The sequence below is a fragment of the Mixophyes fleayi genome, chromosome 4 (genome assembly GCF_038048845.1).
Source record: "Mixophyes fleayi isolate aMixFle1 chromosome 4, aMixFle1.hap1, whole genome shotgun sequence".
Classification (NCBI taxonomy): Eukaryota; Metazoa; Chordata; class Amphibia; order Anura; family Limnodynastidae; genus Mixophyes; species Mixophyes fleayi.
The window spans coordinates 90,721,365-90,736,004 of NC_134405.1; the positions used below are offsets into that span (position 1 = coordinate 90,721,365).

General features: G+C 37.6%; 1 protein-coding gene across 3 annotated transcripts in view; it reads right to left on the minus strand.

Moving 5' to 3' along the window:
- Nucleotides 1-1,597: 1,597 nt before the first annotated feature.
- SV2B (synaptic vesicle glycoprotein 2B) overlaps nt 1,598-14,640 on the minus strand; it is a 105,512-nt gene continuing 92,469 nt past the window's right edge. For all 3 annotated transcript variants that reach the window (XM_075207722.1, XM_075207723.1, XM_075207721.1), the window contains exons 11-13: nt 9,244-9,441; nt 6,313-6,472; nt 1,598-4,274 (exon numbers count right to left, since the gene is read on the minus strand). In XM_075207722.1, coding sequence (XP_075063823.1) covers nt 4,091-4,274; nt 6,313-6,472; nt 9,244-9,441 — 542 coding nt within the window. In that variant the 3' untranslated portion in view covers nt 1,598-4,090. The remainder of the gene's footprint in view (nt 4,275-6,312; nt 6,473-9,243; nt 9,442-14,640) is intronic.

The window sequence follows — 14,640 nt, forward strand, 5'->3', positions numbered from 1 at the left end:
TATATACACACACATATATATATACACACACAGCGGGAATTTAGAAGTGTCTTTATGGGAAACTTAAGTGAAGGGAACTTGATAATTTTACAATCATACATTTGGACACTGGATTTCCTTGCTCATTTCCATTAAAAAAAGGGTGCTTCCACTCCTTTGGACCACTAACTATTATTTTTATATATATATATATATATATATATATATATTTTCTCACCATACTTGCTCTTGATATCATTTACAAGATAATCTTGTAGGGTAGAGTGCCCCACGGGGTATTGTGGGGCATGTTTATGAAAGGGTGAGAATCCCTGTAGCTGTCAAGAACTTAGTGACAGCAAAACAAAATGTTAAAAAATACTGGTATCCTTTAAATAAAGCTTACGTTTTAATGCATTACTGTTTAAAATGTTATATGACTTTGCCTGTATTATAACCATAAACCAGGAAACAATAGTCTGGCTAAAAATTATCTATAATCTAAAACTGTACATCTATTGGTACTAATATGCGAAACATAAAATTGCTAAAACTTGATAAGGGCAAACTCGCACTGCTACTTGATGTCATGCACACAAGCACTTAGCATTTTCTACCACTGACACTGGGGTGTTGATGACTAACGGCAGCAAAATCTAGCTACTCCTGATTGGCCGAATTCGCCTTGACCACTCCAGCTGACTGTACATACTTTCATCATTAGCATCTTAGATATATGATATGAATTCTCAGCTGTCTATTATATGAAGTTACTGCTACTTATTGACATTTCCATTTGGACCTCTGCAGGAATGAAGCTTCCCATTTGAGTAGTAAAGGGGAATAAACCAGGTGTTTATATTTAACTTAGTTTAATTTGCATTTTTTTATTTTTTTTATTTCATTACATTTTATATTTAAATGCAACTTTTGCATTAACAGCTGTCAAGACACTAGTATCTCTTTTATATATTCCACTTCCTTACATTATTGTAATGTGAACAAATGGGACTTTAGCATTTATTACTAACACTATCAAGCCACATCTCCACACTATCTCCATGCTATAGTGTGGCGTAAGTATACACACTTGTACATCTGACGTACGTCTTGCGCAAATGCTACTGTTTTAGAGATGGACACATCTTGAACATGTGCCAAACTCAACATACACACATATATATACTTTCTTTAAAAGTATTTTTTGTAGAGTTCAGGCATGATTCTCTACAATACATAAAACCTTCAGTCCCAAGCCAGATACTATTCCTATATATTAAAGCATTCACAGCTATTCAAAGTCCACCTGGATTAACATTTTTATATTAATAGGCCTAATAATATTGAAGTTCCACTTGGGGTACTTTGACAATGCTTCTAGAAGCATGGATGAATTTAAATATATTTGATGGTATGAAATATTTTAGCTACACTAGAATTATATATTCACCTGACACCTTTATCCAGCCAAATATTTGGGGCTCCCATTTTATTTCAACCCAGCTGTCCTCAGTTCAAACCTTGGCCATTACTAGGATACAGATTTGCAAATCTTGTGACACCTTGCTCGGTTTGAATTCTACATTTTGAATGGCGCATTAGTGAATCTAGAAGGTACTTGACCATGCAAACAATTTTTTATACAGTAGAATAAGAGTACGTACAGGTTGTAGCATAATTCATATTTGTCATTAGACTCACATGTGTTTTATAAGACACAAATCATTTATACTACATACATTGAGAGTTTATACATATCATTCCTTAAATGCTATAACAATTGAAAGCTATCAACAACAGTGTGGAATCAGAATGAGAACACCCATGAGCCATTCAATCAAATATGGCTGTATAATGCTGGTAAGTTAATGATTGGAATCTCAGGTACATGATGTGTTCATTCTTCTACTAATAATATATTAAATATATATAATATTTGTTAGATTCTTTCATATTTTAATCAGCAGTACTAGAGATTAAAAACAACCCTTACACCCTTGTCTGAGGGTAATATCTTTACAAGTATTGATCTAGGTAATGGTACTTTGAGTTTTAGAGCATTAGTTCACTTTTGAGGTAGCAAATAAAACAGGATAAAAATAGAAAACGGCAAATGCTTTGATTACATATTGCCCATTGTATCTGAAATTAAACCTACATATATATATATATATATATATATATATATATATATATATATATATATATATATATAGGAAAAGGAATGTATATAAGTGTAGAAGTCTAAAAATTAAACCTAAGAAATTGAAAAATTGAATTCACCTCTTCAGGTCAAAAACATTTTGTGTACTGTGTAAAGTTAAAAAGTAGGAAAACAATTAGCTTCCAGCCTCTTAGTCAAAACAAAGACAAGTTATTTGGCAGTGTTGGCAAATAGAAATATTGTGCTTAATTGCTTGTGCAGATATAAGAAAACTGGTTATTCTGGTATTGCCATATTAAGAGTGCAGAACCTTCTAAAAATTAGGTGTGTTTCTTTAACATATACCAGTCTGGTTACCTCTAAGAATACATATGTAGTTGTTATTTCCTAAGGGTTTTGATTCAAGCTGCTATTAATGATTTACTGTTTACTAAATGTCAAGAAATTACCATGGAAACCACAGTCACATGACACGATGTAGTGAGCAGAGAGTCTTTGGAATGTTTATATCGTAAAATGCACAAACACCCCTGGCCTTCTTTCCTCTGCCATCCCGTGACCACCAAACAGCTTCTTGACTGACTGAGTGGCTCAGACTAAGAGATCGGGTTATATTGCCCTGGGAACAAAAAAGAGAAAAACCTCTTTCCTTTTTATTTGCAGTGGTAGCCCTATAAACCTTTCCCACAAAGTGATTTTGCTAAGGAACACAAAGTTACAAGAGAACCTTTTGGAAAAACGTGGGCTTCATTTTAAAAAGGTATAAAACTTGCTGTTAAAAAAAAGTATATGGGGGATTGCACCTTTTAAACTAATTAATTTGTCTGTAGCAAAGAAGCCTTGTCGGAATTTATGTGACCTTAGTCCATGTGAAAATGCATTTTGCTATTTTGTCTAATACTCTACATAGGTATTTAAGGCTATATCTACTTAATAATGGCCAAAAGTGTATGAGGACTATTTGCAAGCATTACCCAAAGGTGCAAATCTGCACCTGATCAGCAATTGGTTTTTATATGTCTACTGCAACTAATTTACTAACATTGCAGTCAGGTGCAACATTTACACTGAACAATAACGACCAATCAGTAATTAGCATTTATCTGTTTAATGCAAGTTAAAGAATTAAAGAAAGTGTCTGATTGGTTGTTGTGATTCACTGCAATTTATGCACCTAAATGATATGTTAGTAAATGAGCCCTAATGAAAGCACATATGTCTGGTTACTACAGTTTTAATGCATATTTGTACAGTCCAGTAATGTTAAGTGTTCCATTTTGGTTGTATGAAATTTCATAAGTTATGGTAATGAAATCTTTGTTAATATATTATATATAATATTTTGCAGATAGTTAATGATTCTTAGAATAGCTAGTAGTATAGTTTTAAACCATGTTACCCTTCATAGCATACATGCCAACTTTTGTAACCTCTCATCCGGGAGTGGGGGAGGAGGCATTGTGTTGCCATCGTATCACTGTGGTTCCGCCTTTGGTTTGTGACGTTCCTATTCCCGGTGTGGTATTGTGGGGGGCGGAGCCTGATGACGTGAATCATTTCACTTTAAGGGTGCCTAGTCGTACAGGAGTCCGGGAGAACTCCGTAAAATTCAGGAGCAATACGGAAATTCCAGAAGAGTAGGCAAGAATGCTTAATAGGTTAATCACATTCTTTAGATTACTTTCAACTGAGGACAATATAAATATAAACAAAAAACTAAAATGCAACACCTACATAATATCAGTAAAAGGAAAATGAATCGGCTAGTTTTTTTTTGACTTTCAGACTTGCTTGAGCTGTAAAGACTGAGATAAAGTGGGGACTTGTTTGCCCTGTGAATCATTCGGCACAGGTCAGAAGTCTTACAGGTTCTGCGCCAACAGAACATCTTCAAATGCTCCGGTTCATTCATTAATATGTCTTATCAGTTCATGCCTGTGCAGGGAATCACATAAGGACAAGTTCTCGTGTCTCAGGTAGCCGAAGAGATATAAGCCCTCCACATACCAGGGCAGTGGATGCAAGAAGAATAGGAACCACCTTTGTTATGCCAACAAAAGAAGCAAAAATGGAGTTTCCAAAAATAGCAGCTAACTTGCATAGACCATTCAAGATCCCAAATGCTGTTGCCCTGTTAAAGAGGAATGTGAAAGCATAATTGTACAGATCAGCAAAATATCAAAATAAACAGTCAATGTGGAAAAAGCATTCATTGATTTCACTGATGTAATTAAACATTTAAGGGTATATTTACTAAACTGCGGGTTTGAAAAACTGGAGATGTTGCCTATAGCAACCAATCAGATTCCAGCTGTCATTTTGTAGAGTGTACTAAATAAATGCTAACTAGAATCTGATTGGTTGCTATAGGCAACATCTCCATTTTTTCAAATCCGCAGTTTAGTAAATATATCCATTAATGTAATAAACATTGTACAAATTAAACTGTGAATCTATCCTTCTTTATAAAGTGTCAAAGTGAATTATCATTGGCATTTTATGTAGAGATTGGCGGGCTCAGTTCCCCGAGATCCGAATCCGCCCGAACTTCCCCTATCCGAGTACGGAGCCGAGCAGGTTCAGTACTCTCCCGCCCATTCGGATTCGAAATCGAGGCAAAATGTCATTGTGACGTCGTCGGATCTCAAAGCTCGGTTCTTGCGATATTTGAAATGCATAAATACCCGCCTCCACAGCAATCCATCGCCATTTGACAGAGGGAGAGAGCAGGGTTAGGTCACAGACTGTATTAGAGCAGGGACAGAGCAATTATTGTATACCTTATTCTTTCAATTATTATTGAAATTCTGCTAGCAATTCTTCTAGCAATTGTTAGAGCAGGAAGAGAGGAGGATAGAGGAGGCATTTGTTTCAATATTTTGCACTACAAGTGCTTTGGGGTGTCCCATATTCCCCAGTGTGAAACAATAATTTTTCTGGCTGCAAAAATTCTTATCTAGCAGCACTATCTATAGAATATTTAGCACTACAAGTGCTTTGGGGTGTCCCATATTCCCCAGTGTGAAACAATAATTTTTCTGGCTGCAAAAAGTCTTATCTAGCAGCACTATATATAGAATATTTAGCACTACAAGTGCTTTGGGCTCATTAAAATGGATTCAATGCAATCTACCCCCAAATAGGAAAGGGACTTGGGGCATTTCTATATCACGTACAGTCTTGAAAGGCTGCTGTTTTGTCAATTTCACGATAAGGGTAGGGTGTCATACACAGACAGACACCAAACTGCCTTTGTCCATTTCTATCTATATTCTACAGTCTATGCAGGCCGTCTTTTTTTCTATTTAACTTCAAGTGGTGGGGGGGGGCCTTATACAGACAGAAACCAAACTGCCTTTGTCCATTTCTATTTTTATTGTACAGTCTATACTGGCTGTTTTTTTTCTATTTTACTACAAGTGGAGGGGGGATGGGGGCTGATGCAGACAGAAACCAAACTTCCTTTGGCCATTTCTTTTTATATTTAACTATAAGTGTAGGGTGTAATATACACCCAAAGATGATGGCTGCATTGCCAATAGGCTAAGATGGAGAGGAAGACAATCAGGTTTGTGTGCAGAATTAAAGACGGCCTACCAGGGATTAAACAGTTTTTTTCCTAATTTATTAGCTTTAGAATTACATTACTTATCCAAGAAACAGGTGGAGCACTAAATTAGGTTAATTTAGGCCCCAAAAAAAAGATTTTTAAACAAAATTGCAAAACAAAACCAAAACCAAAACACGCAAGGGCGGTTTTGCCAAAACCAAAACCCGAAGGTAATTCAGATCCAAAACCAAAACCAAAACACAGGGGTCAGTGACCATCTCTAATTTTATGTGTTTTTCTAAGATGCTTTATTTTCATACATTTATATCATTGTTAAATAATAAATTATGGGGTTTAAAGTATACCCTTTAGTTGCATACAGTGAAGGCAGCTATATTTTGGTGTGAATCTATATTCATTTTTGCAGCGTCTAATTTTGCCAAAGAACAGAATCTAGCAACTAACAGGGATCCCGGGAGGCAGAAAGCAACAATAGGTACTGGATTCATTTGTGTGACTTGCTTTCCATAAGGCAGATAATAATATATCAACTATATAAATCAAACACATGGAATCAGCCTACATACTACAAGTGGGGTTGGGAGATGTAAAGTATTACCTTTTATTTGTAGGGTATAGTTCCACTGTTATAACATCCAGGGCATTCCAGGCAGCTATACTGGTGCCACAGAACAGGCACTGCCATCCAATCATTGCAGATTCACTATTGCCAAAAAAGAGGAAGAAGCAGCAAACTGCTGAGATCAGCATAGACCCAGCTGCAAAAGGACACAAAGATGGCAAGTTATGAAATAGTAAGTGCTTCCCCGAAAGCAAACATATTTAAGTTATTTTTACTTAAAGAGCAGGGGGTATATTTACTAAACTGCGGGTTTGAAAAAATGAAGATGTTGCCTATAGCAACCAATAAGATTCTAGCTGTCATTTTGTTGGATGTACTAAATAAATGATAACTAAAATCTGATTGGTTGCTACAGGCAACATCTCCACTTTTTCAAACCCGCAGTTTAGTAAATATACCCCCAGGTTTTTGTACTTTCTTCAATTTACTGTGGCATGTGCAACTACCCTGCTATATTTTACCCATGTTCTATTCAAAACAATAATACACCTAGGTGGAAATGTACTAAGTGGAGCTCTCTCGCTATCTATGACTGGCTGTAAGAGACTTATCCTGAATTTTCTGCCCAGCTATTAACTCATCCTCAAGATCAGTCTGTGTAGTTAATGTGGTTTTTTACATTTCTCCTCAAGTTTCCCATTTGATTACATTGGAAGAAGAAGCAAAGAAGATGTTAGGTAAGCATTTATTATATGTCCGGGAGACTCACGGATTCTGGGGGATACTCCCGGACTCCAAGCTCAGCAGGCCACCCTCCCTAATCCCCAGGGCCGTAACTAGGGCTGTGCGACAGGGGAGACCGCCCAGGGCGCAGCACTGAAGGGGGGCGCCATTTAGGAATATTTTAGGTTAATTTGGTTAAAATTGAGGGCTAGGGGGGCGGCATTTGTCTTTCTCGCCCAGGGCACTAGAATTCTAAGTTACGGCTCTGCTAATCCCACTTCACTTCTTTCTGAAGCGGGCAGACTGGTGCCTTGATGATGTAATTCAAAACCGTACCATTTTGTTCCTAGACCCGTCATGCAACAAATCATATCATTGCGCAGTAGATGGCAGAGTCGGTATGACGCAAACCATGTGTTATCATGCCACTCAAACTTGCAAACTGGACTTCTGCTGTTTTAAACATTTCCATTTAAAATCCTGCATGTTGATGTGTCTTTTAGTAAATCACTAGGTTTACAAACCGCACATCAAAGCACAGGAAAACCTATAGTTTGATTAAATCCCATGTTACTAATTCCTCCACCCATATGTGTCACGAGCAGTGGCGGTAAGCCACATCCTGGCGTGATCTAACAGCCGGGCGCATGCGCTAGTTTCAATGCACTGTTATCCTCCAACACCAGGGGGAGCTCTCCTATGATTTAAATTGGTTAATTTATATATTTATACATGTTCCTGGTTTATGTTATTATCTATGCCAGTTCTAAGCTAGTAATTAATTAGCAGCCTCCTGAGGCTGATTGTCAGCCCTGTCCTCCTCTTTTCTGATTGGCACATCAAAGTATTTAAGGCAGGGAGGTCATAGCCTCACTGCCGGTTATAGCGTCCAGTTTCCTCTTAGCTAACCTGCTCCTGTGCTGTGTTTGGTGAAAGCCTTTTGGATTGATTTCTTTGTATGACCTCTGCCTGTTTCCTGGATTTTGATACTTGCTTTTTGCCCTGATCTTCTGCCTGTACCTTGACGCTGAACCATTGCCTGTGATCCTGACCTCCTGCCTGTACCCAGAGGCTGAACCAGTGCTTGTGACCCTGACCCTGCTTGGTTCTGACTTCTCCATCCGTGCTCTGTCCAATCCGCAGGCCCCCTGTCCTACTCTGTGCATTACCTCCTGTACCTGTGCGCCGCCGTGCAGGCATAGACTTGTACTACACTGATCATAAGTCCTGGGGGCATCCGAGTACCTGTGAGCATAACCAGTCTCTACGTCAAAGGCGGCTGCTAAAGGTGAAGACCTCTACCCCTTGTTCTACAAGTTTATGCCACACTGTTGACCATAACAATATGTTTCTTGTTTTTAAGAAATAATTTTAAAATTGCTGCATGATAGTAGCTATTAGAATATTGGCAAAATCAAAAACTGGATGTGTCAGTTTTTTTGCTTTTATTTTATAATATACACAACAACATTTGTTTGGTCATTATATACAGAGCATTTCAACATATGCAACCATATCATGTCCCTGAGGAAAGTTATACTTTGTAACTCAAATGTGGGAATCTCTCAATAGTCACCTATTGCTAGAAACACAGTGTAAGAAAATCCTTGAGTGCCACCTCAAATGGACTTTTAAATAGCACTCCACTGTATGAGTGCTGAGGAAGGCAGCTTGGTAAAATAGAAGGTATGCATAATTTGGAGCGACTGGATCCAGAATTTATTTTATAGACACAAGCCAGTTTTAGTAAACAGAAAAAACAAAGAAACCTTCAAAATAAACACCTTGCCTGTCCGGCACTAAATAAACACACAGAAACACCCTCTCATGTGAAGCTAATTGGTCACCATTTATAGAGTCTTTCAGGAGGCATCCAACTTCCTTCCCATCTCTGAGAGAGCCTGAGACTGATCTGCCATCCTTTCGAACACACCTTTCAGGTGCAACCATTAATCGGTCTGCTGTCAGACTGGGAGATCCGAATTGGGCCTTGTAAATGTAGCCCACCCCTTTCTTTTCATGTACACCCCAGAACCCACATATATATATATATATATATATATATATATATATATATATATATATTTATATATATGCAACAGTTTCATTTTGCACTTTAAAAGCAATAATAAAGTATATTTTTATACGGAGTGCTGATTTCCAGTCTTGTTTGGACAGGAATTTAAGTTTTTGGAGGTGACGTGTGGCTCTTATTGACCTATATATATATGTCTGCATATTTACCGATCATCCTTATTCTTCCAATTTTGTCCATTAAGAGCGCTGAGATAATGTTTCCGGGTAATACAGATAGGCTTCCAAGAAAACTGACCAAGTAAATCAGAAAATCGTTATCTTCATCAAAGTCCATGTGACATCCCTCTTGGTTATGGAATGTGGTGTTTATTATTGTGGAGTCAATGAATCTGTGCTCGTAGATATCTGCATAATAATAATAATATAAAAATTGGTAAGATTGAAAAAAATCCTATAATATGACCGCTACTGTACACTATAACATTGTTAGAAGCTAGGACAAGAATAATCACACATTACATTCTTACAAGAAGAAGTCTACCAATGCAAATCCCCAGCTGATAATATGATAAATTTACATAGTTGTTTATTTTTCTGCTATATTTTTTTGAATAACAACATTTAAAATAATTTTTGAGTGGAGTCAGCAAAGAAACTAACACATTCACTACTTTATTGTTCCCCATAATAGATTGCAAGTTCATTTGAGCAATGCCATCTTTACCTTTTGTTTTATGTCATTGCTTGTTTGTAGAAGGGAGTACGATACAAGAGCTGTGACTACTATCTTTTCAAGCATAATTATTACATGTTAGATGACATTTCCAGCAGCCAAGAGGATAAGGTTACAAACATATTTAATACACACTGAGACAAGAAAGGATATGCGAACCCTTTGGAATTACTTGGATTTCTGCATAAATTGGTCATAAAATGTAATCTGACCTTTATTTTAGTCACAAAAAAAGACTTACGTATTCTGCTTAAACTAATAACACACAAACAAATATACTTTTTGATATCTTTATTGGGCACACTGTGTAAACACTCACAGTGCAGGGTGGAAAAAGTAGACAAACCCTTGGATTTAATAACTGGTTGACCTTCCTTTGGCAGCAATAACCTCAAACAAATGATTCATGTAGCTGTGGATCAGATCTGCACAATGGTCAGAAAGAAAGTTTGACCATTCCTCATTACAAAACTGTTTCAGTTCAGCAATATTCCTTGGGATGTCTGGTGTGGGCTGTTTTCTTAAGGTCATGCCATAGCGTCTCAATCTGATTGAGGTCAGGACTCTGATTGGGCCATTCCATAAGGCTTATTTCCTTCTGTTGAAACCATTGGGTTGTCAATTTACTTACTGTGTTTTGGGTCATTATCCTGTTGCATTGCCCAACTTCTGTTGAGCTTCATTTAGCGGACAGCTAGCCTTACATTCTCCTGCACAATGTCTTCAGAAACTTTGAAATTATATTTTCCGTCAATGAGAGCAAACGGTCCAGGCTATGAGGCAGCAAAGCAGCCCCAAACCATGATGCTCCTTACACCATACTTTACAGTTGGGACGAGGTTCTGGTATGTGCCTTTTTTTCACCACACATAGTGTTGTGTGTTCCTTCCAAACAACTTAACTTTCATTTCATCTGTCCAGAGTACATTTTGTCAGTAGCACTGTGGAATATCCAGATTCTCTTCAGCAAACTTCAGACATGCAGCAAATTTTTTGGGGCAGCAGTGACATTTTCCATGGTGTCCGCCCATGGACACTATTCTTGTTCAATGTTTTGCTTATTGTAGACATATGAACAGATATGTTTGCAAGTTGCAGAGATTTCTGTAAGTCTTTAGCTGTCACTCAAGGATTATTATCAACCTCTTTGAGCATTCTGCGCTTTGGTCTTACAGTCATCTTTGCAGTACGGCCACTTGTACAGAGAGTGGCAACAGTGCAGAACTTTCTCCATTTATAGACAATGTGTCATACTGTGGACTGATAAACACAAAAGCTTTTAGAGATAGTTTTGTAACCTTTCCCAGCTTTATGCAAGTCAGCAATTCTTAATCTTAATAATTGTTCTAGGTATGATTCACATTAGGCAACGCATCCTGTGAATAGCAAACTCCAGATTTGTGAGTGTTTTTTATAGGACAGGGCTACTCTTACCAACACTTCCAATCGTTTCATTGATTGGACTCCATGGGATATATTTACTAAACTGCGGGTTTGAAAAAGTGTAGATGTTGCCTATAGCAACCAATACGATTCTAGTTAGCATTTATTTAGTACATTCTACAGTACGATAGCTAGAATGTGATTGGTTGCTATAGGCAACATCTCCACTTTTCAAACTCGCAGTTTAGTTAATATACCACCCAAGTTAGTTTACTCCTAAAACAATTAGCTATTTTTTAGAAGTCATTAGCCTTGGGGTTTACATAATTTTTTCAACCTATACTTTGAATGTTAAAAAGATGTATTCAATATGGACAAGCAACATATTGTGAGTTAGATGAAGGTCAGATCACATTTTATGAAAAATGTATGCAGAAATTCAAGTAATTGCAAAGGGTTCAAATACTTGTTCTTGCCACTGTATTCATGTTTCCATCAGACGACTGTAGAAAATGTACTGTAATTTTGCATATCATGTTATAATTAAAGAATCCAATCCTGTCACATGACTATTTAACAATTGTAATATTATTATATATCATTCTGGAAAAAAGCATAGCATGTACAGTGGTAGATGGCTCTCCGCAAACCAACTAGAAACTGCGAGCCTAGAGCTTGCATGTTCTTATTGGTCAGCATGGTTACAGTCCCTCCTCTTGCTTTGCGATCAATGATTCGAGTCAGGGGTCCCCAACAATAATTCAGCTTGGGCTGTAATGACGAAAACAATCAGCGTAGTCCACAGTTTGCTTTTATTGCTACAGATGTTTCAAAGGAAGTTATTCACAACCTGTGAGTAGAGCGAACATATATAAAGTAACCAACAGATGAGGGAAATAGCTGAACCAATGACCCTGAAGTTTGTTTTTTTCTAAACCACAATTTAAAAATCATCTTTTGGTGCAGTTTGAAATCTGATAATTTATGAATGTAAAAACTGCACATCGAGCGGCAGATCGCAAACAGCAATGTAGGTTTCATGACCTATAAACCATAGATATGGTGCATTGCATTGAGCGCCGGTCTACAAAACCACACGGAATATCTCACAAAACTACATAATAGAAAATATTGTTTTGAAATTGCAGCTAGGATTCATAAACTGATAATAGTTTTGGGAAGCTTAACAAAATAGTACATTTAATTAATAGCTACCTGGTTTACAACTATGACATCTAGAAAATAGTAAATCTTCTCTACTGCTAATGATATAAAACAATATAAAAGACATATGTATATGCTAATAAATAATAAAGATGTTCACTGGCCCCCGTGTTTTGGTATAGGTTTTGGTTTTGGATCTGGATTAAGTTCGTGTTTTGGTTTTGGCAAAACAGCCCTTGCATGTTTTGGTTTTGTATCTGTATTTTGTAGAAAAATAGCTAAAATATGCTAAAATCACATAATTTTATTCTTTTTTTGTTCCTACATTATTATTATTATTAACCTCAATAACACAAATTTCCTGTCATTTCCAGTCATATTTGACCACCTCACAGGTCACACTACTATTTTCATAAACTTTCTGACAAAGACTGCAGCAACCTGGCTGGATGCTAAGTGACAGAGCAACTACACAAACACACAGCAGTTCATAGCACATCTAGGAAACATTTCCACACAGCAGTGGCAGAAGTGTTTGGTTTGGTTGGGCCACCACAAAACAAGCTACCAATAGCTTAGCTGCCTTAAGCTCAACAGCGCTGTCAATGACCTCTACATTATTATACCATTTCTGCTCGTGCTGCATCTTTAATCTCCTTCTCCTCTGTGGATACCTCCCTCTCATCCCTGAAGAACTGCCAAACTTATATAGACACAGGAATGGATATTACAACTGGAGTGGCAATAGATCTGCTTCAGACAGACTGTGACATGGAACATGTTGGCAGCATGGAATGTGTCATGTTGGAATACGCTGCATTGCACAAAGATTTAAACTGATATATAGATGCAGTTGAGAAGACCGTCCTTAAGTTATAACGTGACCCACCGGATGAGATCCCGGATTTAAGAGAGCCTGTACACAAGACATACACTGTGCTTCAGAAGAATAGTACAGAGGAGGCCCTGAGGCAGGACGATAAATATGTCCAGTTTAAAGAACAGCTAAGAGACCTGAGAAAACAAAATGGGTGTGTCATTGGCCCCTGTAGACTAAGCTTTGGAAGATGAAGACGAGGCGATCGCAGTCACCTAGAGCACTCCTATAACACAGTTGGGGATGGTGAACCCAGTGAAAAATAAAGTGTGTGGTCACACGTATGAGAGAGAAGCTATTGAAAGGCTGATTGAAAACAAACTTCAGAAGGGTAAATACGCCAGGTGTCCAAAAATTGGCTGTGATCACTCTGATGTGAGTATATCGGATCTTGTTCCAGACAATGTACTAAAAAGAGCCATTGACATTCACATCAAGAAGCAAGGTCATCATTGAGCTTTGAATCAGCCCCAATTCCCAAAAAATACAATATCGTTAGGTACCTTTAACCTAAAGTGCAGATTACAAACACTTTGTGCAATACTGATGAAACAGCAGAAAAGTGGAAGTTTCAGTAATACATATACACGTCTATTTAGACATCCATGCTTACATTACTTTTGCAAACAACGCTCTTTGTTAATAAAACTGTTGTCTTTATACCGTTCAAAAATTTATATAATAATCCTCCACCATTCTTTGAATGTTGATAGTTGATAGTAGGATCAGGTGGAGTTACAGCAGAAGTGTCACTAATTTTGGTCAATTCTTTTACAGTAGACCAGATGTCAAAATGTTGTGCTGAGTCATTTGCATCATCAATGGGTGTCTTTGAGTTTTGCAAAGCAGACAACAGCATATAGCACATGTAGGTAACATTGGCACACAGCGGTAGCTGAAAGGAAAAGTAGTGCAAGATGGAATTGCCCTTGGGTCCTCCCACACACCCTTATGTTGGATATTAAAAAGGAAATCACGCTTTAACAAATCAAGCACTTCAGCGACAAGGGGTGCCACTTCTGTGGCTAAAGTGCTTGGTTTGTTTGGGCCCCCACAAAACACGCTAACAATGGGCTTATGGCACCTAAGGTAACAATGCTGTTAATAAGCTCTAATGTGGCAAAATGTTGTTGTCATCATCCTCACCCTCATCAGTATGTACATCATCCTCACACATTATTAATTCATCACCGCTGGAATCCACCATTACAGAAGTCTCTGTATTTTGATGTAATTGGCGAGAAAGGCCTTCCTTGTGGAAACTGTAGTTCATTTTTATGAACATCATCTTTTCCACATTTTGAGGAAGTAGCCTCCTATGCCGATCGCTGACAAGGTTCTGTGAAAACTCTTTCCGAATACACACTGATGGGTGAGCAGCTTAGGTAGTGCAAAGCGAGTTGGTACATGGGTCTCAAAATTTCCTTTTTTTCCCCTCCCATTATGT